Source organism: Vulpes lagopus, chromosome 6 (genome assembly GCF_018345385.1).
Source record: "Vulpes lagopus strain Blue_001 chromosome 6, ASM1834538v1, whole genome shotgun sequence".
Taxonomy (NCBI): Eukaryota; Metazoa; Chordata; class Mammalia; order Carnivora; family Canidae; genus Vulpes; species Vulpes lagopus.
The window spans coordinates 47,220,538-47,246,162 of NC_054829.1; the positions used below are offsets into that span (position 1 = coordinate 47,220,538).

General features: G+C 40.9%; 2 protein-coding genes across 2 annotated transcripts in view; both read right to left on the minus strand.

The window, feature by feature from the left end:
- Nucleotides 1–85: 85 nt before the first annotated feature.
- On the minus strand, nucleotides 86–11,402 carry KLHDC2 (kelch domain containing 2). Its single transcript, XM_041758532.1, has 13 exons — nucleotides 10,893–11,402; nucleotides 8,366–8,445; nucleotides 6,474–6,591; nucleotides 4,553–4,668; nucleotides 4,158–4,239; nucleotides 3,928–4,011; nucleotides 3,355–3,435; nucleotides 3,220–3,278; nucleotides 2,545–2,654; nucleotides 2,076–2,148; nucleotides 776–863; nucleotides 624–676; nucleotides 86–395 (listed from the first exon to the last, which is right to left on the minus strand). Exons 1-13 carry the CDS (start codon nucleotides 11,043–11,045, stop codon nucleotides 272–274), a joined length of 1,221 nt encoding a protein of 406 aa, XP_041614466.1. The 5' UTR covers nucleotides 11,046–11,402; the 3' UTR covers nucleotides 86–271.
- A 6,223-nt stretch (nucleotides 11,403–17,625) lies between these two features.
- The window catches only part of KLHDC1 (kelch domain containing 1), a 42,864-nt gene continuing 34,864 nt past the window's right edge, over nucleotides 17,626–25,625 (minus strand). The window contains exons 12-13 of the mRNA XM_041759951.1: nucleotides 24,568–24,620; nucleotides 17,626–18,452 (exon numbers count right to left, since the gene is read on the minus strand). Coding sequence (XP_041615885.1) covers nucleotides 18,266–18,452; nucleotides 24,568–24,620 — 240 coding nt within the window. The 3' untranslated portion in view covers nucleotides 17,626–18,265. The remainder of the gene's footprint in view (nucleotides 18,453–24,567; nucleotides 24,621–25,625) is intronic.

Sequence of the window (25,625 nt, forward strand, 5' to 3'; positions counted from 1 at the left end):
CTAAAAAGGAAATATAATCATAACCATTCTTTAGGGTAAAAAGCCCAAATATTAGTTTTCTTTTGCTTTAACAGAAGACAGTTACTGGTGTTAAATACATTTATTGTAAACTTTAGACACAAAAATAGGTTCTCTAGGCCATTCACATGCACATTAAAACCAAAAAGCTGCAAACTACAACAATGCATATGATTATACAAACAATGCCACTCTCTGATGTTTACAGAATTGCTGTCCATGCAAGGTGATCAGAGGCATTATCTATGAAGCCTTAAGATCCAGAAGTGTTGTTACTACCAAACCTCTGATTAACACTGTGAAGTAAGTGTTTTGGAAGGCAGTTCCACGAGTTGGCTAACATTTCTTTAAAGCAAATGACTGCTTCTAAGCTTAGCCTGAAAGTGGAGGAGAAAAATAATTCGTTTTACTGTTTAGAAGCACATTAACTTGAAGAATTATAAAAAAACAACCCCCCCCAAAAAAAAACAAACCCACTTTCTTTAAAGGTTTTAATAGGAACTGGTTAGTTATATCAATGAAAGCTTGTTAATTGCCTTTATCTATAAACCTGGTTTTTCAAAAGGATTAATTTAAAATGAAGTACCTAGTAAAAAGTTACTTACCTTACAAGAGATTTTGGTTGAACTGAAAATATAAGTATTTCATTACTGTGTGCCTGAAAAATAGAGAAGAACACATTAAAAAGTAAGTACTCCACAAGTAAGTTTCAGAAATATTATAAAGTGTCCTTTAACATAAGGTGTAGTATACTTACAGCTCTGTGATGGACAAGAAGGTTGTTGGCGCACCCACCAAAAACAATTACTTCTCCTTCGTCACTGGCACAAGCTGTATGCCATAATCTATATTTAAAATGAAAGCTTGAGTTTGAAGTTACCCAAACACCAAATTGATAATTTATACTAAAGAACCAGAATGATGAAATAAAGACTAGAGATCTTTAGTACAGACCAGAAACATATTGAGAAGCAATTATCTTAAATAGCAAAAGCTAGTAAAAAAAAAAAAAAAAATCAATGTCTGTTTTATCTGGATGTTATCATCTTATCTCTCTGGTCCAGTCCTAATTTATGCAATGAGGGGTTTGAACTGGATCTGTTCTCTAGGTCTTTGTTAGCAATAAAAAAAAAATCTTATGGGAGATGTGTGGTATATGCCCTCTCGATCTTCTTCTTTTCATAGTAGGGCCAGTTGACCTTATATAAAACATCTGAAAAATGCTGAATCTGCCTGAGATACTCAAAGTATCAGGCCTGGTAATTCTATGGAAAAAACTTGTGCCAAATGAAGCCTTTGTGCATAAGTGTACTTAAATTAGAAGCTTGGGGGAAAAAATGCAGGCTGACCTACTTAAATGTGCTGAATACCAGTTGTGACTATATCATATCTTTTAGCAATTTTTGTAACAATTCTTTCTGAGATTAACAAAAAGAACTTTTTTGGGGTGGTGGTGGTGGTGATTTGACTTAATATTTGTTATACAGCACTACTGCAAATCTAATAGAAAGTTCTTGATTTAAGGTTTTGGAATTCTCTCCTTTCCAGTTCCTTTTTTTTTTTTTTTTTTTTTTTTTTTTTGAGAGAGAAAGAGCACATGAAGAGGGAGAGGCAGATTCCCCGTTGAGAGGGAGCCCAAGGAGGGGCTCCATCCCATGAACCCTGGCATCATGACCTGAGCTGAAGGTAGACACTTAAGAGAGCCACCTAGGTGTCCCTCCAATTATTTTAAATGACAAACCTAGAAGCAGTTCAATTCACTTGAGTAAAGACCTTGATTATAAATAACTACATCAATTTTACGATAAAAGCTGCAGCAAAAGTCGAAGTCCAGCTCTGTTTTTTATGCACAGTGACAGGAAAGAAAGCATTCAATACTAGGATAACATTGGTTTTCTTTTCCTTCAAGAGGTATGATGTGAAACCTTAGTGAATGCTAGGATTTTTGTAAGAATGACAGATTTAATGCAGCCACAATTTCCTCTCATTACCAGTACTGTACATCTTTATGGCCCTCAATTATTCAGTACAGGAATTATTTTTTAAATAGTTCATACCTTGGTTTTTCAGTATAGGGATGATTAAACTGTATCCATTCATTTTTACTGATGCAGTAAGTCCAGGCATCACCTGATTGAAGCAAAGAAAGAAGAGCCATGAAGTATGTTATTTTGTCGATAGGACACTGATACTTAAAGGGCATAGCTTTAGCAAGAAAAGTAATGAGACTGTGAGTACAAACAGGAAGTATATATCCTTTTTTTTTTTTTTTTCTCTGCAATTAACCAAGTAAGCCCTTTGCCTGTTACAGCCCTTCAGTAGGGCTTTTAAGGGTTATGCTGGACAGAATGGATATCCTAGTATAAAAACAATTAGAGGTTTGTTATGGAATCAAAATTAATAGCAAACCTTCCAACCAACCCTACAGCGCTCTGATACATCTAAAAGAGACTGATTTTTTTCTAGCTATTTATATATCACATATGAATGATATATAATGATTTCTTACATTTTTTTAAAACTTACTTAGTGGCTGTTTATCAGTGGTAAATCCTCCAAAGAGAAAGAGATGATCTGAAGAAACTGGTGTTAGTGAGTGCCACGATCGGCCAACTGGGCATATGCCTTGTGGAATTCTAAAAAAAAACAAACAACAACAACAAAAAAAAACAGCTAAGTTACAATATCTGTGTTTATTTTATTTTTTTAAAGATTTATTTACTTATTTATTTATTCATGAGAGACAGAGGGAGAAGCAGGCTCCATGCCAGGAGCCCCACGCGGGACCCAATCCCAGAACCCCAGGACTGCGCCCCGGGCCAAAGGCAGTCACCAAACTGCTGAGCCACCCAGGGATCCCCAATATCTGTGTTTAAAAGTAGCTACTGTTTAATACAGAAAAATGCTGAAGAAGTTTTAAAGTTCATATAGAATTATGAAAAAGACTTTAAATTTAAAAAAACTTCTTGGTATTAATAGCTACAGCTTTAGAACTATGTTCTTAGAAGACCTTTCAACAAACACTTGAGCACAAGCTGGGTGCCAGATACAGTTCTGGGAAAAGGCAATAAAAAAAAAAAAAAGCCTTTAGGGATCTAGTCATCACATTTAATTTAAATTCTCAGTTATAGAAAATTTAAGCAAATGTATACTGATAACAGAATAAAAAAAACTAACAAAAATTATCTAAGTGATACATACAATTCATTCCACTCCCATGTATCCAGATTAAGATAGTGAAGATCATTCATTCTGGCATCCTGAAAAAGGGTAATTTTAAGTAATTATCATTTGAATGACTCAAAAGCAAGTCCTTGAAACTGTTCATACACTTACTCGGTATCTGCCTCCAAACACAAAGCCTTTGTTTCCAACAGTTGCACAAGCATGGGCAGCACGAGGTGAAGGTGCTTTACCCTATAGAAGTCATAAAAGCAATCTTTTAAAATAAATACCAGAGTCATCTCTGGTTATGGGATGAGGACATGCAAGACACCTGAGCTTTTAAGCTAAAGTGTGCAGATGTCTAGTCAACAGCAATACTAAAACTGGGAACTATAATTTTATATTTTTTAGGTGTATTACTGAATGTACTAGTTAATACAATGCTTGTTTTATTTTCATCTTTTAAAATAAAAGGTAGTGCATTTTGTGACACCTGTGTCAAAGAATAATCCAGTGCTAGGTCATTTATTTAGTTACAAACAGTAACATTTAACATCTATTAGATAACAGATGCTGGGTTAGTCCACACATTAAGTGTTTCTGAGGTATGGACTCCTTAGAGAATAATGACAGCAATGGATCTTCTCTCCAGAAAAATGAGTGATCTATCAGTTTTAACCACCTCCCAACTACCCTTCTCCAAGGAGCCTTGCTTTAATAATTCAGTATTCTTCAGTAACTCACAGTAGTGATAGGCTGACTCCAGATAAATGTTTCAGTGTCTAAAATATGTACATGATCATTCCATCCTCTTGGGTGACTGGAATTCTACAGAAAATTAAGAATCTGGGTTATTTTACAAATGTCTGTATAGCTTTGTCTGGTTTATGAATAAGCCAAAATGAACAAGACTAGCAAATACGTTATTCTCAATATACCAAGAAGGCCATATACAAATACAAAACCCAACTTACCCAAAAAGATGTTTCATCAAATTCAAAAGTTCCCAATACTTTATCTTCAGGTAAATAACCATAACCTCCAAAAAATATTAACCTGTTTGACAAGAAAAAGGACAAGACACTAAAAATTCAAACATCCACAGGTTAGGCAGATACAAGTTTTCCTTTTATTATGCTACAAATCGAGAAGGCATACCTGAATATATGAAAGTACTTACATAGTAATGGCTACTGTGGCTAATTATGTCTTAGGTGCAATGGTAAGTACTTTGATGTATTAATTCACTTAACCCTCATATGGACCCTAGAAGGTACGTTCTAAGGTTACAATGGTTATTATCTAAGGGTACTTGAATGGCAAACCACTTTGTACATAAAAACCCAAACGTGCGGGGCTGCTAACTTACTTGTTTTTATATACCCAGACACCAAGTTTGTCCTTTGATGATGGAGGAATTCCTTGGCAGTCAATCCTTTCCCACTGTAATACTCTGTCAGTAGACCTTGAATCCAGCATGTAGAACTGTCAGAAGCAATGATTTCAGTTAGATTTGGTTATATGAAAGAAATTCAACCTTGGCATTTAATTTTATTGTGATTTAATGATAATAGGAATGTCATTTAATTCAGTTCTCCTAAAAGTGTAATTATAGACTTAACTGGTCTGAGTCTACATAGGTAATTTACATTCTGGCATAAATTCCTTAAGTCATTAGGCACGCTGTTCAGCTCATTTTTTTCCAACAGCCACATTTTTTTTGATGAAGGAATAGAAGTATGTGGATTTTCATTCTGTACCTTACATGGGCACTTGGAGTTGTACTAATCTAATTTATGGGTATGGCATTACCAAAAGAAAAAAAGAACTTCGCAATTTCACCTTCAAATTTAACAAACACATCTTAAGTGCCTACTTAATCTTTTTAAGATTTATCCTTAGCTGCTACAGTTAAGTACTGGTCTATCTTTCAAAGGGTTCTCATTCAGGTACTTGAATAAATCTGACCATTATATATACTGTTTTACTTCTCTTAAGACTCCTAGGCTTCCATTTGATCAAACTTAAAATAACCAAAGCTAGCTGTTTGATACAGCAACTACTCCCATTTTTCTGTCCAGCCCTAAAGCCACAGCTGCTTTCCCAAGCTGCTTCATGTCGCTTCGAAGTATCTTTCTCCTCCTTGGCTCTGAAAAACAACACATGGCTCCACTACAGCAAGACCTCAAAATCTTTTAGGCACAGAACCCTTCAAACAAAATCTTAAGCAAAAGCTTAACCAAAGTGGAGCTACACTTGTTAAAGTGGAGGCAGGACAAGTGGTCTGGACCCTGCCCAATTATGCTCCTCTCATAGGTGGCCCAAGACATGCCAAAGAAATCCCTAGAGCTCCTAGAAGTACAGTTTGAAATTAGGTCAGCCATATGCTCCATCCACACCAAACCACTTGGCATTTCCACGAATAAGACATATTTGCTTATACCTCTGCCTCTTGATACTTGTATCTTGTCTACCCCTTCCAATTATGATTCAATTCACCCTCTTTGGTGAAGACTTTTCCTTATTCTGTTCCTCCATAGGATTCTTTTTCAGATTTAAAAATATTTACTGAGCTATTATACTATGAGCCAGCTCTATGTATCTAGTTATCATATGCTACTGAAATTGTCTACTTCTTATGTTGTGTCCCTTTTAGAATGTAAGTTCCCAGAGGCGGGGACTGTATCATTCATCTCTTTGTCTCCAATGTCTAACCAAGTGCTTAGCGTTTAAGGTGTTAAGTTGGTAAATAAATTTAGAGTCTCCCTAAATCATATGCACCTTCCTGACTGACATTTGTGTCTTACTGGCTTGAGAGAACAACTTATCTTTTTTTCCTATTTGGAAAAAAAACACAATGTCTGAACAACAGTATCTTACGTGCCATATTATAGGAATATCAGTATATAAAATGTCAGTATTAATTCATCCTTACAGTTGAGTGGTGGTCTGTTAATTTTTACCCTGTCCCTCGTGATTACATCTTGTTTTCATTTGGTTTACTAATATTTCTCTAACACCCCTGGGTTCTAAGAGACCAAGCAGTTGCAGAAAGCACAAAGCCTTGAACCACTTAGAAAATTTCTGCACACAAGTTATCAACCAAAGTTGATTTTACCAAAGGCCTACATAAATATAGACTGGTAGACAAATACTAAAATGCACATTCACACCATTATCACATACACATATTTTTTAACTGGGACAGGAGTATGGGGTAACCTTAGAAATCTGAAGTTGTCTGAAAAAGAGTAAAATTGCCTTAAGCCATGATCCTTAGAAACACTAACCTTATTTGTATTGCCTCTTGAATGGTGTCCTCCAAACAAGTAAAGCACCCTGTCTACACACACAGCACAGCTTCCTGACATGGAAGGAGGAACATCTCCTTCTGTGTTAATTTTTTTCCTGGGGGCAAAAAAAAACTCTGAATGTAAATGTTTCCCAAAAGGGAAGAAATGTAAAGGTTATTCATTTTTCTTCTATTCCCACAATAAAGGGAAAAAATAAAAAATAAAATACTGGCCAGCTAGATAACCTCTGGGGTCTCATCTAGCTCTAAAATTAATCCACAGAATGTGGTTTTTCCTCTTCACCGGTTACCCAGGCAGGGCCAGCTGGTGCTGCACACAGGCAGGAAAGAAGTTCTGAAGCCTCAGTGTTGTGTGATCCTAGGAGCATACCACTTTGTGTTTCTCAAAAGAAACTGCTCTTTATTGACCTAATCAGTGGCTGTTTTGTTTTTGGTTTTGATGGGGCCAGGAACCCAAAAGGAAAGGAGTCATCCCACTACTGACAGCTTAATTCAGTAGGTGTTTTTATTCAGTCACCTTTTAGTCATTCAAATGAATTGGATTCACACCTTAGGTAAAACTACAGGGAGCTGGTACTTAACGGTAGGCCACATTCTCTTTATATATGCTAAACTTTAAGTTTAGTAGGCTTATTTTTACAAATCTTGGGACTGAATGTTCTAAAAATCTAGAATTCCCCTATTAAAGAATACTATAAGTTTCCAATTCTCTTTAAAAAAAAAAAAAGAGCAAACAGCTCAGATCAACACTGATTTGCTATGTACAGAAATATCTTGACTTTTTAGTTGAACTTTTTTTTAAAGATTTTATTTATTTATTCATGAGAGAGACAGAGAGGCAGAGACAGGCAGAGGGAAAAGCAGGCTCCCCGCACAGAGCTCGCACAGAGCTCGATGTGGGACTCTTGATCCCAGACCTCGGGATCACACCCTGAGCCAAAGGCAGATGCTCAACCACTCAGCCACCCAGGCGTCCTTTAGTTGAACTCTTAAATCAGGTGGGACCACTACTCTCCTTGTTCTGTGATCTAGAATGTGTAAAATATGCAAAATGCAGAGTTTTTCAAAGTGAACCATGGAGACTACTTTATAAACCCCCAAGCATGCTAACCCAGCATTTTGAAAACCACATTAATTCTGCCAAGAACATACTCTTTTGAGTTCCACTGTTTAGGAGACTGGCAAAAGGTCTTTTCAGAACATCCCCAGGTGTATGGAAGGCAAAGTTTGGTTAATTTGTTTTTAAAAAAACAACCCTATTTTAAAGAGATATGCACTGTAATTTTTGTTAGAGCTCATTAGAATACCACCTTTATTTCTAGCAGATAAAATCTAGAAATTCTTTTCTCATTTACTATATAACAAAATATAAACATCTTGAAAAAAAATTATACAGAGAACTTTTACTGTATTTCCATTTCAGGATGAAGCCTCTACTTCTTTAATATTACAGCGATACTTTACAGAGCCCTGAATAGAAGTTTCTTCAAAGGTCATGAAAGTACTGAGTAATTACGGAACTACTGCAGACCTGTTAATGTATCTAAGCTTAGCAGCTAAACTGAACTAGAACATTGTTTTTAGCTTTGCATCTTCTGTTAAGATATTTTTATTATATTAGAAAGGGCTTTACAGAGTTTTTTAAGATTTATTTTAGAGAGAGCATGGGTGGAGGAGAGAATCTTAAAACAGACTCCCTCCGGAGCATGGAGCCCGACTTGGGTCTCCATCTCACAACCCTGAGATCATGAGCTGAGCTGAAACCAAGAGTTAGATGCTTAACTGACCAAGTCACCCACCAGGTACCCCCAGAGTTTATTTGCAATCTTATTTTAACTTTTTAGAATCCCTCATAATATCCACAGTTACCATCTTCCAGTCTCCATGTTGTAGATCCATAGTTCTTCTCTAGGCAGATAAAAGTCATATAATCCTCTGACTTGATTACTCTAAGAATAAAAAAAAAAATAGCAAATATAAAAATAATTGGCATTCTAAAGAGGCACTATGTGTTTTTTCCCATCTTGAGATACTAATGAGAGTTAATGAGATGTGTTACAATTCAGGTCTATCAAATGGACAATCTTCCCTGTCCCATACTCAAGGTAATGCTTAGACAACCTGACATTTAACTCAAGTTTTTGATACAGCAGTTGTGATGATGCAGGAAGTTCAGAGATTTCCAGAAAATCTCTAAGGCCACTTGATCCTGAACAGACCATGCACCAACTTTCAGTGGCATGACTTCAGGAGCGCTTCCTTGTGTCATGACTTGCACACTAAAGACACATCTACTGTGTAAGTGCCTGGCCCACACTAACACGATGTCGTTCATTTTCTAGCCATTTTCTCCTGTCATCCATCCATCCTCTACCAAGAAACAGCAGGGGCAATTAAGTCCATATGCAAAACTAAGTTCCTCGTTCTGCTCTATTTCCTTTCAGGTAATAGTTCTTAACAGAGCAAGCCTACCATATGCCAGAACTAGCTGAGCACTTTCAGTGGATTATTTTATTTAATCCTCTCAACAACCCTAAAAAGCAGTTGCTATTACAAGAGACTAGGTTTTTTTAGAGAGGTAATAATTTGGCCAGGGTTACTTTGCAAGTTACAGTGGCACCAGGATTTTACCCTCCTTTCCCTGATTTGCAACTTCAGTCACAGCCCGACCTCTCCAACCTTTGACCCTCGCTGGTCACTTTTTGAACAATGTCAACAACAGAAGTTCATGGAGAATGGATGTCAGAATGGAATAAGCCTGTGTAATAAGTGTTGTACAGGAAGAGGGGAGGTGGCCACGTAAACATTTTCTAGTCCACCACTTATAAAGGCTGGAAGCAAGACAGCAGGCTGACCCAGAGCAGACCAGCCTCACCTGAAGGGGAAAACGGACGACTGTGTAGGAAGCTCAGGTTTATTGCCTTCAATACAATCTGCAAGGGCTTCTCGGGGTGCTAGCCAAAATACTGAGAACAGCCTGTTTTGCAACCACTAACTCACTTCACTGATCATACCTCCCTACGTCCTAGACATCCAGGCCCTCAAAAAATCACCATCAAAAATATTCCTGACCACATTCCTTCTCCCCCTCCCCAACATAAAGTCCCATTCCCTCAATGCTGCTGATTTTTACAAACAGAATTATGAATAAGCAGTTTAGACCAAAATGTGATTGACTAACAGGTTAATGTCTCCAATGGAATTATTTATATTTTAATAAGCGTTTCTACACACCAGCCAGCCCCTTCTTCCTACCAAGTAAGTACCCTCCTCTAAAAACCTGTTCATTGGAGCCTGAGGAAAATATTAGAGATTAATTAGAACTGGCCAAAAACGAACAAACAAAAAACCCCATGCTCTGTGGTTAAACTAAATGAGCTCGTCAGGACAGCCACAACGGTTTCTTCCATCTGCCCTTTTTGGACAGTCATCAGCTATGATCAGGTCAATTGCGCCAGAAGCCAAAATCTATGACCAGAGTCACAAAGTAAGTCCTCAAAGGCACAGATGTAGTGGACCAAATTTCAAGCACCTGGGGGTGGGGAGATAAAATTTAAAACCTAAAGGGACAAAAAAAGTATTTTTGGAAGGAATGGATCAGAGCCACCTCAGCAAATGAAAGGAGCCAATTCTAGAATGTGGAGCGTTACGGGGACGCTCTAATAGCAAAAGGGCAGGAAAACTAGTAAACAAGGTTTACATAGACACCTGGGTAGGATTCCCCAGCCCGGGTAGCAAGGAATGCAGCTGGCTCGAGGACGGGAACTAATCACACGGCTTATGATTAGAGGTCAAAGAGCTGACTTGGTAGTTACACTTGATACTGCTGATTTTTTGGTTACTGGTGGAGGCTTTACCGTTAATTTTCTGCAAAACGTCAACCCTTTCTCAGCTGAAACCAAAAGGAAACCAGCCGTGAAGTGCTCCGATCAGGGCGCCGGCCCTCCGCACAGGTGTAGCTAGGACTCGTGATGAGGCGGGAAGGCTGCAGAAGGCGCTCCTGCGGCGCTCGGGGCCGCCCGGGGGCCGCGCACGTCGGTCACCCCATAACCCGGCCACGGCGTCCGAGGGCCCAGGGCTCCCAAGGGGCCTGATAAACGGTTACGAGTGACATCACGCGACGTCACCTCTCTCTCTCGGACACACACGCACACCGCAACCTTTTAAAATAAAACCCGTCCCGGAGTCGAACGCCGCCCAGCGCGCCCTCCCCTCAGTAACGCTCCGGCTCCCCTCAGCGGCGGGTTCGCGGCGGGTTCGCGGCGGGCGCGCGGGGTTGGGGGGGCAGCCCGGAGCGTCGGGACCGGCTGGGGGCTGCTGAGGAGACTCCCGCCCGCCAGAAAAGGCGCGCCGGGGGGCAGCCGAGCGACGCCGCCGCGGCCGGCCGCCCACTGACCTTGTAGCCGCCCCAGACGAACATGTGGCGCCCGTCGCCGACGGCTACGTGGCCGCTGCGCTCGGCGGGGCAGGCGAGCTCCATGGACTCATAGCTCTCGTAGGCTGGCCCCGGCAAGTCGTCCGCCCGCAGATCCTCGTTGCCATCAGCCATCTTGAGGCTGCACTTCTGTTCACCAACAATCCTCACACCCGCGAGGGCAGAAGAGACAAAGGAAAATGAGAGAAATGCACGGCGGCGAGAGGCGAGCAGAAGGCGGCGGCGAAGGGGCCGGCGGTAAGGCCGCCCGCTGCCGCCCGCGCCCTCCCAGGCCCTCCTCAGCGAGGACAGCGTCTCCGCCGCCTGGGCTGCGCCGCGGGGTCGCGGGCCGGGGGCGGCGGCGGGGCCCCGCCGGGAGCAGGGCGGAAAGGGGGTCCACTTGCGGCCGGCCGGGACTGGCTTCCAGCCCGCGCGCCCCGCCTCCAGCTCGCCTCTCGCCGCCCGCCGCCGCCGGCCCTTGTTTACGCCACGCTCGGAACCGCCCGTTCCGCTGACGCCGCCTGCCGGGCTCCGGAAGCGCGGCCGGCGCTCAGCGCCCCCAGCGCCGGGTCCTCCCGCCGCCGCCGCCGCCGCCGCCGCCCCCCCCCCGCCCCCCCCCCCCCCCCGCCCCCCGCCCCCGCCCCCGCCCACGGCGCCGCGGGCCGCGAGACGGAGTGCTGTCGGCTGCAAGCACGCTCCGACCTCCTGGCCTCCTTGTTTTTTTTTTTTTTTTTTTTAAAGTGCAGATGAATATGTTTATTCACATATTAGCATGGATAGGTCACTCTCATTGAACTAAGAAGCAGAATTTGAAATGGAAACAGGCCACAGTATAGAAATCTAAGTGTTACTTTGGGGGGAAGGGTATAATTGACATACACTATTATATCAGTTTCAGGTGGACAACAATCTCTTTTTCTCAAAAGTTTTTGTAAACTAAGATTTACTCTCAGTAACTTTTAAATATGCATTACAGTATTATTAACTATAGGCACCGTGGTGTATATTATATTCCCATAATTTATTTTATAACCATAAGTCTGTTACCTTTTGGCCACCTTCACCCATTGGCCAAGGAGGGAAGGATCGTGGCCACATTCTCGCGGAAAATTATATATATATATATTTTTTTAACTGAGAATTCCTCCTCGTGTGATTGAGGAATGTTCTCAGAGGGTTCACGGTCCGGAAAGGGGTAGGGACGTTGCTCAGTAAGTCTCTGGTCTCAGAGGCGTCTCTGCCCCGTCTTCCCGTGGCCTCGAGGCGCGGCGCCGGGCCCTCCGCCGGCTGCCAGGCCGCCTGCTCGCGCGCGGGCGCTGCGGGCGCTGCGGGCTCCCCGCCCGGTGCCGCCCGGTGCCGCCCGGTGCCGCCCGGTGCCGCCCGGCGCCTGCAGAGCGGTCCCTGGCGCCTCCGCTCGGTGAGCTCTTACGCTTCAGCAGGGACCTGAGCGCGGCGAGCTTCACCCCGTCTGGAAAACCGTACCCGAAAAGTACTTCAGAAACCCTCACCGCCCGGCCCGTAAGGGAGGCTGGCAAATAGATAGTGTTTTTATATTTTATATGACACATTTCAACTAGGTCAGAAAATTAGGAATTATTGTCATCTAAACTTGAATTCCTCACCTGTAAAATAGGGTTGGGCCAGAATACATCTTAAATCCCTAACGCAGTGGTGTCTCTGTACTTGGATGTGTTTGCTGAGAGGAGTCTGCTTTACTATCTGGTCTCTTCCCCATCTTCAGGCTGGGGCTGCTACTTGGAAGGAATACTTTGTTGGTTTTTTTTTTTTTTTTTTTTTTTTTTAAGGTTTTATTAATGAGAGACAGAGAGAGAGAGGCAGAGGCAGAGGCAGAGACACAGGGAGAAACAGGCTCCATGCAGGTAGCCCGACCTGGGACTCGATCCCAGGTCTCCAGGATCAGGCCCTGGGATGAAGGCAGCGCTAAACCGCTGAGCCACCCAGGCTGCCCTGTGGAAGGAATACTTTGAACAGTAACAAAGGCTTTCCGGGCTCAAATTTTCATAGCCTGAAAATTTCCTCCCTTAGTTCCTTCCTTTCATTTTCTTCCCTAGTCACTGCCTGTATGTTTATAATTTTTCAAAATTTGTAGGATGGGTGAAAGCAGTGCTTAGGTGGAAATTTACAGCACTGAATTGCATATATTAGAAAAGAAGAAAGAGGGCAGCCCGGGTGGCCCAGCGGTTTGGCGCCTGCCTTCGGCCCAGGGCCTGATCCTGGAGTCCCGGGATTGAATCCCGCGTCGGGCTCCCTGCATGGAGCCTGCTTCTCCCTCTGCCTGCTTCTCCCTCTGCCTGTGTCTCTGCCTGTGTCTCTGCCTCTCTGTGTGTTTGTGTGTCTCATGAGTAAATAAAATCTTAGAAGAAGAAAGATCTAAAATCAGTCATCTAAGTGTCCATCTTAGGAAACCAAAGAAGAGCAAATTAAATCCAAGTGGAAGAAAATAATAATAAAAATTTAGAGCTGGGACGCCCGGGTGGCTCAGAGGTTGAGTGCCTGCCTTCCGCCCAGGGCGTGATCCTGGAGGCCAGGGGGTCAAGTCCCACATGGGATCCCTGAATGGAACCTGCCTCTCTGTGTGTGTGTCTCTCATGAATAAATAAAATCTTTAAAAAAAAAAATTACAGTCGTATCAGTGAAATTGAAAACAAGAAATAAGAATTTCAATTCAGTGAAATTGAAAACAAGAAATAAGGAGCACCTGGATGGCTCAGTGGTTGAGCATCTGCCTTTGACTCTTGTAGTGATTCCAGAGTTCTGGGCTCGAGTTCTGGGATGGAGTCTCGCATGGAGTCCCACATCAGGCTCCCTGGGGGAGCCTCCTTCGCCCTCTACCTATGTCTCTACCTCTCTGTGTCTCTCATGAATAAACCAACCAAACAAACAAAGAACAGAAAACAAGAAATAAGCAAAGAAAACTAAAAGCTGGTTCTTTGAAAAGATTAATAAAATCAATAAACCTCTAAGCCAGGCTAAGGAAAAAAGAGAAAGGACACAAATTACTAATGATATCAGAAATGAAATAGGGGACAGCACTACAGATTCCATAACATTAAAAGGAATATTATGAACAACTCTGCCCCTATATTTGATAACCTAGATGACATGGACCAATTCCTTGAAAGACACAATCTGCCAAAACTCATAAGAAATAGACAACTTGAGGGGCGCATGGGTGGTCCAGTGAGTTAAGCGCCTGCCTTCAGCTTGCTCAGGTCATGATTCCAGGGTCCTAGCCCTGATTGAGGATCCCTGCTCAAGAGGGGGTCTGCTTCCCCTCAGCCCCTCACCCTGCTCATTCCGTGTCTCTCTCTCTCTCTAAAAATATTTTTAAAAATTTTTAAAAGAATTATACGCCATGACCAAGTAAAACTTATCCCTAGTATGCAAGACTGTTCAACATTCAAAAAGCAGCTAATTGAATCTACCATATCAAAAGGCTAAAAAAAAAAAAAAATCAAATGATCATACCAATAGAAGCAGAAAAATTATATAACACCTATTCAGGATAAAAACTCTCAGCAAGTGGAAAGGGGCACCAGGGTGGGTCATCCGACTCCTAGTTTCAGCTCTGGTCATGGTCTCTGGGTCCTGAGATCGAACCCCATGTTGGGCTCTGTGCTCTGTGCAGAGTCCGCTTGCCCCTCTTCCTCTACTCCTCCCCTATTCATGCTCTTCCCTCTCAGATAAATAAAAATAAATAAATAATAAAATAAAATAAATAAGTAAATAAAATCTTTTTAAAAATTTCAGCAAACTAGGGAGTACAGAGGAACTTCTTCAACTTGATAAAGAACATCCAGACAATGGAATTTTATTCCGTGCTAAAAAGAAGTGATTTATCTTTTTAAGCCATGAAAACATACCAAGGAAACTTAAATGCTTCTAACTACTGAAATATACCAGCCTGGAGAGGCTACATACTCCATCATTCCAAGTATATGACTTATGGAAAAGGCAAAACTATGAAGTAACAAGATCAATGGTTGCCAGGGGTTAGTGGGGTGGGGGAAATGAATGAACAGAGCACAGATGATTTTTAGGAGACTGAAACTATTTTATATGCTCCTATAATGGTAGATACATATTGTTACACATCTATCTAAACCCATAGGATAAATGCCATTGAGAGTGAATCTTAATGTAAACTCTGGACTTTAGGTGTGTCTTAGTGTGACTGCTATAACAAAATACCACAGACTGGATGGTTTGAATGACAGACATTTATTTCTCAGTTCTGGAGCCTGGAAAGTCCAAGATCAAGGTGCTGGCAGATTTAAGTGGGGACCCCCTTCCTGGTTGCGGATGGCTGCCTTTCCATTGCACCCTGACGTGGCAGGTGAGAGAGCAAATGAGCTCTGGTCCCTGCCTCTTCTTATAAGGACAATAATCCCATCGTGGGGTTGTTACCCTCATGACCTCATCTAAACCTAATTACCTCCCAAATACCCCACCTCCAAATACTACTACATTGATTGAGGATCAGGGTTTCGATATATGAATTTGGGGGGAACAAACAAACATTCAGTCCATAACAGGATGATAAAAAATGTTCTTGCTGTTCCCGCACACTGGACAGTATGATAGCCTCAACAACCTGAAATGCCAATATAATCACATTAATAAAATGAAAAAACAGGCATGTGTGTGTGACTGTGTGCACATGTGCACGCACACACGCACAAAGCAGGGAGGGAGTATTACATGTTTCTCAAAGTTGCTTTTCTTTTGAAGTGTTCTAATGTCAAAAAATATTTGTCAGTGTGTACTATCCTGAAAATTATTCTCTTAGTTTCTATTATTTCTTTCTCACACACACATACAATATAAATAATGTATTAGTGAAAGCATCACTTTAGTGCCTAGACAGAAGGTATAAAGTTCTTTGGTATGCTTCTAGCCAAAGGCTAATCATTTTTTATGTGTGCAAAGATGTGATTTGGAAAAAAATGTACCCTAACTGTGATGTGTTACTGACTATATCGTACTAAAAATGATAATACTCAAAAGAATTCTTCCTGGCAACGGGAATAACCATAATAAAGATGGCCAGAAATCTTTTTCCTTGAGAACCAGACTGGAAACCTATTCTGTGAACCATCTGAAAAAGACTGTCAACCCTTGTAGAGTCATTTTTCAAACAGAGCACCTGTGAGGGGAGCTCGGAGAGAAAGTTATGGGGCTATTACTGTCTTGGGTTCCTCTGTACTGTGGAGGTCAGCAGCACAAAAATTGACAGCAAACCATCAGCTGATGGGAAGTGAGGAATTAATACTATTTGGCTTTGAGACTTCAACACAGGCTTTGCAGACTCCAAGAATTTCTAATAGCAGACAAGCCAAGCTCAGTTTAATCCAACTTTTGGAGCTTAAAGGTAAAGATCAGAATTTCCTGCCACTCCAACCATGGGGCTACTGCTCAGGACATACAGGTTCCTGAGGCAGCACGGTGTATTAAGTCAAAAGTTTTGTGTGCCACAGATCACAGATTTCTGTTGAAGCCTAAATGATAGTGTATTTTGAGGAGGCTACTCCCAACTTTTCACATTCTAAGTAAACCATTTAAAATCAGAAGCACTTTTCTAAGAGGCTAGGGAAAGTGTTCACATAATCTAGAATTTAAATTCACATAATTCACATTTTAAAAGATGTTCATTTCCTTCAATGTCATCTATCACTGTCCAATAGGTTTTGATATTTTTTCCCTTAAAAATGCTGATAACAGAAGTTCATGTAATAATTACTTCTGTGATGTATATTACCTGTAAGATTCATTTTCTAAATCTGTTAATCAGCCTAAACATAGTAAAAAATAAAACTTACACTGAAATATTATTTGCACAATCAACTCTAATGACTGGTTCACACTAACAAAACTAGGAAAATAGTATATATGGTTCGTATAATAAATAAAATGTAAGCACAAAGTATTTCAATACATAAATAGAAGCTTTACACATCCAAAATACAGTACATATATAAAATATACCTGTAAAATTTAATGACCTAGTATAAGCTACTATATTATAAATTACATATATTTTTCAATATAGAAATATATTCTCTCTAACATTTTAAATTTTAGAGATAACCTGAATGGTGGTATTATGGAGAATAATTTCATATACTGAGCTTTTAAATAATTCATTGTTATTAATAATTCAGTGGAAGGGTATAACCGATAATATGAGTAATTTCTTAATTATGGCAAAAGTACTAGTTTAAGGAATATAAAGATAAATACAGTGTGCCATTTCCGTAGAGGCAGTTAATACTGACCATCAGTGGGAGGAGAACATATTTCCAGTATCGTGGGTCTTGAGTACCAGCTCTGTAGAGTGGTGTGGGCCAAATAGCAGGGTTTCTATGCAGGCAAATTACTAGGTTATCATCCCATTTCATTACTTACAAAAACTGCTCTAGAAGCACTCTTCCAAAGCAAAAGTATTTTTTAATGTGTCTGAAAAGTTAATACATCTACTGCTTCTCAATATTTCAAAGCCTGTATGATAAGCAAACCTCCACTTTAGACACTTTAAAACATGGTCTTTATATATATATATATATATATATATATATATATATATATATATAAATATATATAATATATAAATATATTTATAAATATATAATATATATTATATATAATATATATAAATTATATATATATATAATATATATAAATTTGGACAAACTAACAACTTAGGAGTAATGGACAATTGAAGACATGTATTCCGCTCCTTAAATAAAGGTGAGGAAAAGTTACGATGATGCTTAACAAGACTTTGCTAGGTAAGTGCAGAAGGGTAGGAGGCCGGTACTAAACACACATCAGTGTTTGCCAATTTTATCATTTTGCCCAGCTGGATCAGTTATTTAAGGAGAAGTTTTATAAATAATTGGGTTATTTAATGAGAAGCTTTAATTTTAAAGTGGCTTGAGAACATCCATTCTTCCTGAAAGTTGATGTATAATGCTTTTATCTATTATTATTATGTTGGGGGATTTCTAAAGTCCTTGGGTTAATTTCTTATTCTCCTCAAATTCATGTAAACTTTCCAGTAAAGAGTACACAGTGAGTTAAAATCTCTTACAACTGTACTTACTTTCAGAAAGTATATTTCTTCCCGCAGCTTATTAGGAAATTAGTTTACAAATATAAATATAAATTAATCTTCCATTAACATCTAATTCCCATATATTCATGACATATAATCACTTTAACATAGCATTTTTGTTTCAAATTTTATCTTCTAAATAAAGCCTCCAATTTGGGGGGTAAATATACAGTCTGATTAAAATGTTTACACATATTAAATATATAGAGTATACGACAATTTAATTGCTAATGATCCACTGATACTTGTTTTCTGTTTCTTCTTTTTGGGCTCTTTGTTCTTCTCGGTGATTAGCTGCAGTCCAAAATGTTATTTTTTTGAGTACTTGTTGCAGAAGTTTAGGAGGTAATAAAGATATCTGACTTTCTAAAATTATAGCATTTTTGCCAATGCAGTCAAGGCATGACCTGTAAATAAAACATAATAGAATTAATGGTTTTTTAACCTGAATCATAAAATATTTACAGGTAAGTATTCTAATAAAAATCATCATAAAATGTTTAAATGGTAATGCATTTCCTCTGTATGGTTTGGAACATGATAGGATACATGTTCTTCCCAGAGCACCACAATAATTATATATTTTTATAGCATGGAGCATATATAGCATAGCATATTGTGACCAAAATCCAGTGGAAACAAAAATTACAACTCGCCATGCACCACACAAAATGTTATTTTTCTATTTTTAAAAAAAGATTGTATTTATTTATTCATGAGAGACTCAGAGAGACAGGCAGAGACAGAAGCAGGCTCTCTGCAGGGAGCCCAATGTGGGACTTGATCCCAAGGCAGATGCTCAACTACTGAGCCACCTGGGGGAGGCTCATGTTATTTAAGCAGAAAAAATTCAGACTTGATTTCAAAGCAGGTTAGTCTATCTTTTTTCATTTATCCTTCCAGTCCAAAAACTACTTAATCTTCTTGAGAACTTTTTCTTCCATTGCCCCAAGATGAAGTATCGAACATCCATTTTTATGCCATATGGCCGGGTCCTCCCCATTCCCGTGCTGTAACTCAGTGCACTGGCACCCTTGACTTACACTGACCCAGAGACAGCAGGTCTGAAGAGAGGAATGGAGCAGCAATACAGGAAGAGTCAATGAGAGACCACTTGAGGTTCTCCCCTTCCCCCTCTGTTCATTTTTCCCCTTTGAGTCTCCTGGAGACTAGTGTCCTTCCAAATACAATTCCCTTTTTTTCTTCAGCTACTTTGAAGAGGATTTTGGATTTTAAAACCAAAAGAAACTTGATTAAGAACTATCAAAAGAGGGGATCCCTGGGTGGCTCAGCGGTTTGGTGCCTGCCTTTGGCCTAGGGCATGGAATTGGAGTCCTGGGATCGAGTCCCACGTCGGGATCCCGGCATGGAGCCTGCTTCTCCCTCCTCCTGTGTCTCTGCCTCTCTCTCTCTCTCTCATAAATAAATAAATCTTAAAAAAAAAAAAAAAAACTATCAGAGCATCTGTTGGTTTTTTTTTTAATTTTTTTTTTTTTTTTTAATTTGTGATAGTCACAGAGAGAGAAAGAGAGAGACGCAGAGGCATAGGCAGAGGGAGAAGCAGGCTCCATGCACCCAGAGCCCGATGTGGGATTTGATCCCAGATCTCCAGGATCGCACCCTGGGCCAAAGGCAGGCGCCAAACCGCTGCGCCACCCAGGGATCCCCAGAGCATCTGTTTGAACGGATAAACTTTAAACAATAAATCTTTTTAAAAAGGTTTAAAGATAGATTCACTTGATTCTGTCGTTAACTTCCATTGTCATTTTTACAAATACACTCTAGATATTTGCATCTTCTTCCATACTTTCATGAAGCCTTTTCTCTGTAGTCTGGGAAGTCTAAGGAAAGGAGAATGAAAATGTTCTACATAGATAGGGGAGAAGTACAAGCAAATGACACGAATCTTACACTTGACGTCAACTTCACTCTGCTGCCCTGGTAGCACGATAGCTCCTGTGCCCCTTCCACATGGGGGAAGGAAGAGTCCGATGGGGAGATGGACTCTGTTGTTACTATTCATTCATTGATTCAACAAATACTTATTCGTGTGCACTATTTAGGAGGAAGCAGCCCAATATTGAGAAAACTTCCATTTCAACCCCTTTTAAAAAAGCTTTTATTTATTTGAGAGAGAGAAGGAAGGGCGGAAGACCGGACTCCTCGCTGAGCCGGGAGCCGAACGTGGGGCTCGATCCCAGAACCTGGAGATCTTGACGAGCTGAAGACAGGGCCTAACGGACTGAACCAGCCAGGCGCCCTTTATATTCCCTTTGATGCATCGAAATTCGCTCAGCCTTAAAACAATGTGTGCACATTCCCAGAAGCGCCACACAAGGGGCAAAGGGCGCTGCCACGAAGCCGGCCGGTCGGCCTCGGCCCCCACCTCAGACCCAAGCCCGTCCTGTGTGGCCTATCGGTGTCCGTCGTTTGTGTGGGCGGCAGCGCCCCATCCCGGTTCCCCTCCCTTCCAATCCCCGCAGCAAGCCGAGCGGCGCGGCCTCCCGGGGCGCGGGCAGCCGGTGGGGAGCACGGCCCTGAGGCTCCCGGGCTGCCGTCACTTCGCCGGCTCCCCTCCCCCGTCCTTGATTCTGTGTGAAAGCCGTTCTGCCCTTGATAACCGCGCTCTGGACGTTCCACCCCCGAAATCTTCCGCGTGCACACGCCCCTCCTGGACCGTGGCCTTGCGTCCCGGCGGACACGCACTCCCTTCCCGGTTCTCCAGCCACAAAGGCCCCTCCGGCCTCAGCTTCCTCTCCTGCCCAGCCCGGTCCATCTGCGCTTCATTCTCTTCCAGCAACTCTACCCGCCTTGGCCGCCGTCCTTCTCCGACCCCCGGTGGACCGGGCCACCTGGCTGCTCGGAGCCGCCAGAGAAAGGCCTGCTGGGCAGACGGCCGTCCCTGGCCCCTTCTCCTTGGTCTCAGCCCTCCACCCCCTCCCCAGTGCTCTGCTGTGCTACACAGCCCTCGTCCCAATCTTCTCGAAGCCACTGAGGCAGTGATTTCCGATCTTCCTCAACCCTCGCAGTTCATATCCTCACATCTCCTCTTCCCCCCCCCATGACCTCACTACCAAGTAAGACTTGCTCAGCGCCCTCTCCCTGTACCCCTTCCAGCCAACAAATTCCTCTGCCTTTATATCCCTACTTCCGACTTTCCTCGTTATTTTAAAGTATTCTTCTCAACAACTAATTCAGTTACCCGTTCACTAAAATCCACCTCAAGATCCTGCTCTGACAATTTTTCCTTTGTTTTCTTGTTTCCAAAACCTGGTTGCTGCTTCTCAGCATATAAACAATTACCTTTCAACAGCTTGAGGATTAGGGGCACCAAGGCTCCCCATGCAGTAGAAAATCCACACCTAACTTTTGACTCCCCCAAAACGTAATTACTAATGGTCTATTGTGGACTGGAAACTTTACCCATAACATAGTCAATAAACATACGTTTTGTATGTTATGTATTATATACCATATTATTACAGTAAAGTGCAATGGAAAAGAGAAATTCTATTAAGAAAATCCTAGTGAAGAGAAAATACATTTACAGTGCTGTGTGGATTTATCGGGAAAAACCTGCATATCAGTGAAACTGCAGTTCAAATCGGTGCTGTTAAAGGGTCAACTGTATCCTTACTTTTCCTGTGGTCTTGGTGCTGCTCCCCAGAAATTATCCATGGCACTTTGCAATCCAGATATTCTGTGACCTCTTTCCAGCAAGTAGTCTCTCCATCTTCAGTTCTCTCCTCCCTCCATTTTGCATTCCCATTATCTCCTCATTCATCTTTCATTATCTTGTGCTTCTTTAACTCCTCAGATGTTATGAGTTCCTAGTGCTCAGTTGTTGGCTTCATCCTTGCTCTCAAAACTCCAATCTATACTCCAGTGATCCTTTTTTTTTTTTTTTTTTAAGTAGGCTCTCTATCCCAGCTGGAGTGTTGATTCCAACATGGGGCTTGCACTCATGACCCCGAGCTCAAGATCTGAGCTGAGATCTAGAGTTGGATGCTTAACCAACTAAGCCACCCAGGAGCCCTTAACTATGATTCTTAAATCTTTATGTCTCGCCCAGACATCTCTCCATATATTTGACTAGTTAATGAATAGCTCCATTAAAGACACTGTAAGTACTTCAATTTCAAAAGGCCCCAAACCAAATTCATCTTTCTACGCCGTCCCACCTTCAAACTCACTTCCTTCTTTTTCTTTTTTTAATATAGGTTTTTGGGTTTTTTTTTAAGATTTTTTATTTATTTATTCATGAGAGACACAGAGAGAGAGGCAGAGACACAGGCAGTGGGAGAAGGTTCCATGAAGGGAGCCTGACGTGGGACTCGATCCCAGGTCTCCAGGATCACACCCTGGGCTGAACACGGCACTAAACCGCTGAGCCACCCGGGCTGCCCTCACTTCCTTCTTCATAGACTATTATTCTTTACTCTTCTTCCCCTACCAAGCCCATTCTACCTTCTCCAACTCCACTTTTAAGATCAGCCCCACACTTTATGCTTGACCACTGCAAATCTCTCTCTTTTTTTTTTAACTTTTTTAAAATTTTTATTTATTTATGATAGTCACACAGAGAGAGAGAGAGGCAGAGACATAGGCAGAGGGAGAAGCAGGCCCCATGCACTGGGAGCCCGACGTGGGATTCGATCCCGGTTCTCCGGGATCAACCCAGGATCACACCCTGGGCCAAAGGCAGGCGCCAAACCGCTGCGCCACCCAGGGATCCCTGCAAGTCTCTATTAACTTTCGTTACCCAGTCACATATCCCTCTAATCTCTTAACCACATTCTTCTCAAAGGAGCTTTCTAATTTGTAATATGATCAGCTTATTCCTCTGCTCCAGATTTTTCAGTGGTTCTTGATCTCCCACAAGATAATGTAAACTCATCTGCATGAAACACAAAAGCTCTAATTGATACAAGGTTTCTGATTTCTTCTCCTACTCCACATCTCATGCTTATGTCTAGGAATGCTCAAGAATTCAGTTTCCAGAACATACCATACTCATATACCTTGTACAAACACCCTTGCAACGCTTGTTCATAGCAAATTGTCTCTAACTCTTCCTCTTCTGCAAAGACTCCCCTAACTCTCTCCATCTTAACCACATGAATAGAGGGTCTTCTTTGCCAGTCTCATTATCTTTGTATAGGTTTCTCTTAAACAATTTTTTTTAATTTTTATTTATTTATTATAGTCACAGAGAGAGAGAGAGAGAGAGAGGCAGAGACACAGGCAGAGGGAGAAGCAGGCTCCATGCACCGGGAGCCCGACGTGGGATTCGATCCCGGGTCTCCAGGATCGCGCCCCGGGCCAAAGGCAGGCGCCAAACCGCTGCGCCACCCAGGGATCCCTCTCTTAAACAATTTTATTTTTCTTTTAGAGTTGTTGAAAACCTGCCTTCTATTTTACTAGCAATTTAAGGAAAAGAACATGACTTTTCACTTCATAGCATAGTGCTTTCCCATGGTAAGCACTCAAATACTGTAATATCCCTGAATATAAGGAACTTGCAATCTACTTAGGGAAAGTAGTTATGTTCACAGCAAAAGTTAAGAAACAATACAAGGCAATAATCATGACATCAGCAATTTCCAAACTGCCTTCATGTTAGAATTATATTGGGTCTTCCAAAAATTCCAAAGTTCAGGCTACATCCCAGACCAATTAAATCATAATATGTGGGCATGGAACACAGGCATCAGTACTTTTTGAAGTTCCCTGAGATTCTAACCTGCAGTAACCGAAGGAACCACTATAATAACAGAAGGAGCAGTTAAGAAAGCCATTAGGATGGTCCAATTTGAGCTGGTCCAGTGGTTTTCAAGTAGTTCAAGATGTAGAATGTCTGGAAGTTAGACTACTCCTTGACATCTAGCATGTCAGCTTCTCTCTCACATGCCTTCACCCGTGTTATTCCCCCTGCATAAATAACTACAGTTGGTCACTTGGCAACTTCTACTTCACTCAAACCCTTCCTCCTGACCCTCACAGGCAGAAACAGGGGCTTCTTCCACAATCTTTCAACTGAACCTTGAATATACTCTTTTTAGAGCACAAGTGTATGAGCTAAGATACCATAAGTCATACCACCAATTTAGTAACATTTTTGGTGGTAAAAAAAAAATTCTACTAAATTAAGTGCACATATATGTGTGTCTATTACTGGACACACATTGATTTCAGAAAAGTTAAAAATACGAAAAAATTCAGGCTTAGAATCAAGGAAATACAGTATGTTTAATACTCCCATGTGAACTAAATGCAATTTTATGCACAAAATAAAAATATGATTGTATTGTGTATTTTAATTTTTAAAAATCCTGTTGGTATGTGGTTCACTACTATAAATTTGATTATACTTTTAGGAAGATGTAAACATTTTCTTAAATTCAAATCATAAACTATTTGAAAAATTATCACATTTCCCAAAAAGGAAGATGAAAGAAATTATCATATATCAATAGTGTATATATATGTATATATATATACATATATAATGAATTCACTTACCTGAGTAGTGAATAAGGCTGTGTTTGAAAGATCAATAAATCATTACAGTGGCCCTAATCAACATAAAAAAAGAATTATCAAGGTGTTTAAAAGAATGAAAATGCATTAATAATTGAATTTATTTTATAAATGTAAAAGAAATGATGTAAAGCAACAAATAAAACTCCTCCCTCTAGTTATTCACATACACACATATGCACACACAACATACATATGCATACACACACCTGCTAGCCACAAAAACTTTGGGTACATTGCTACCATTTCTCAGTGACCAAGTTTTTACCTAATCACAACCTATACAATTGCAAATTTAAACTCAGATGCCTGTTCTTCTCTTAGAACAGTGAGTTCAAAATGAGAAAAGTGGTGGTTTTCAAGCTTTTTTGTTTTTTAAGCAGAACTTTTCTCTTCCAAATGACTCTTACTTAAAATTTCTTTGTCTCTCTTTTCCAAATCCTGGGAATCTTCATTTGGAAATCTCAGATCCAGAAGATTTTATGAATAATGATTCTCTCATCTAAAAGTTAGTGTCAAAGAATCAGCAGAAAATGTCCCTAATCCTTTCAGATAAGTCTGTAGAATTTCATAATTTATGATGATTTTAATCAAAATTCCTGTTTTTTTTTAAAGACTGTATTTGTTTATTCCTGAGAGATACACACACAGAGAGGCAGAGACACAGGCAGAAGGAGAAGCAGGCTCCATGTAGGGAGCCCGACCCCAGGAACATGCCACCCTACCAAAGGCAGACGCTCAACTGCTGAGCCACCCAGGCGTCCCAGAATTCCTGTTTTAATGATAAACTCTGTATCTTACTGATTTCTAGTGCCAAGAAAAAGAAGACAAACCACAAAATTTGCTTTTTAATTAAATGCAAAGTCGTGGTTTTAATCTTTGGTTGAAAAACTGAATCCTCAGCCAAAGAAAAGTTCTAAAACTTTCAATGTATGTAGTGTTTAAATCAGAGGCTTCAAAACTAAAAGTAAACCAAATTCCCTGGAGATAAGCCAGCTCATTTCACGGTTTGCCACATGGCAGGCACAACTCTGGAGATC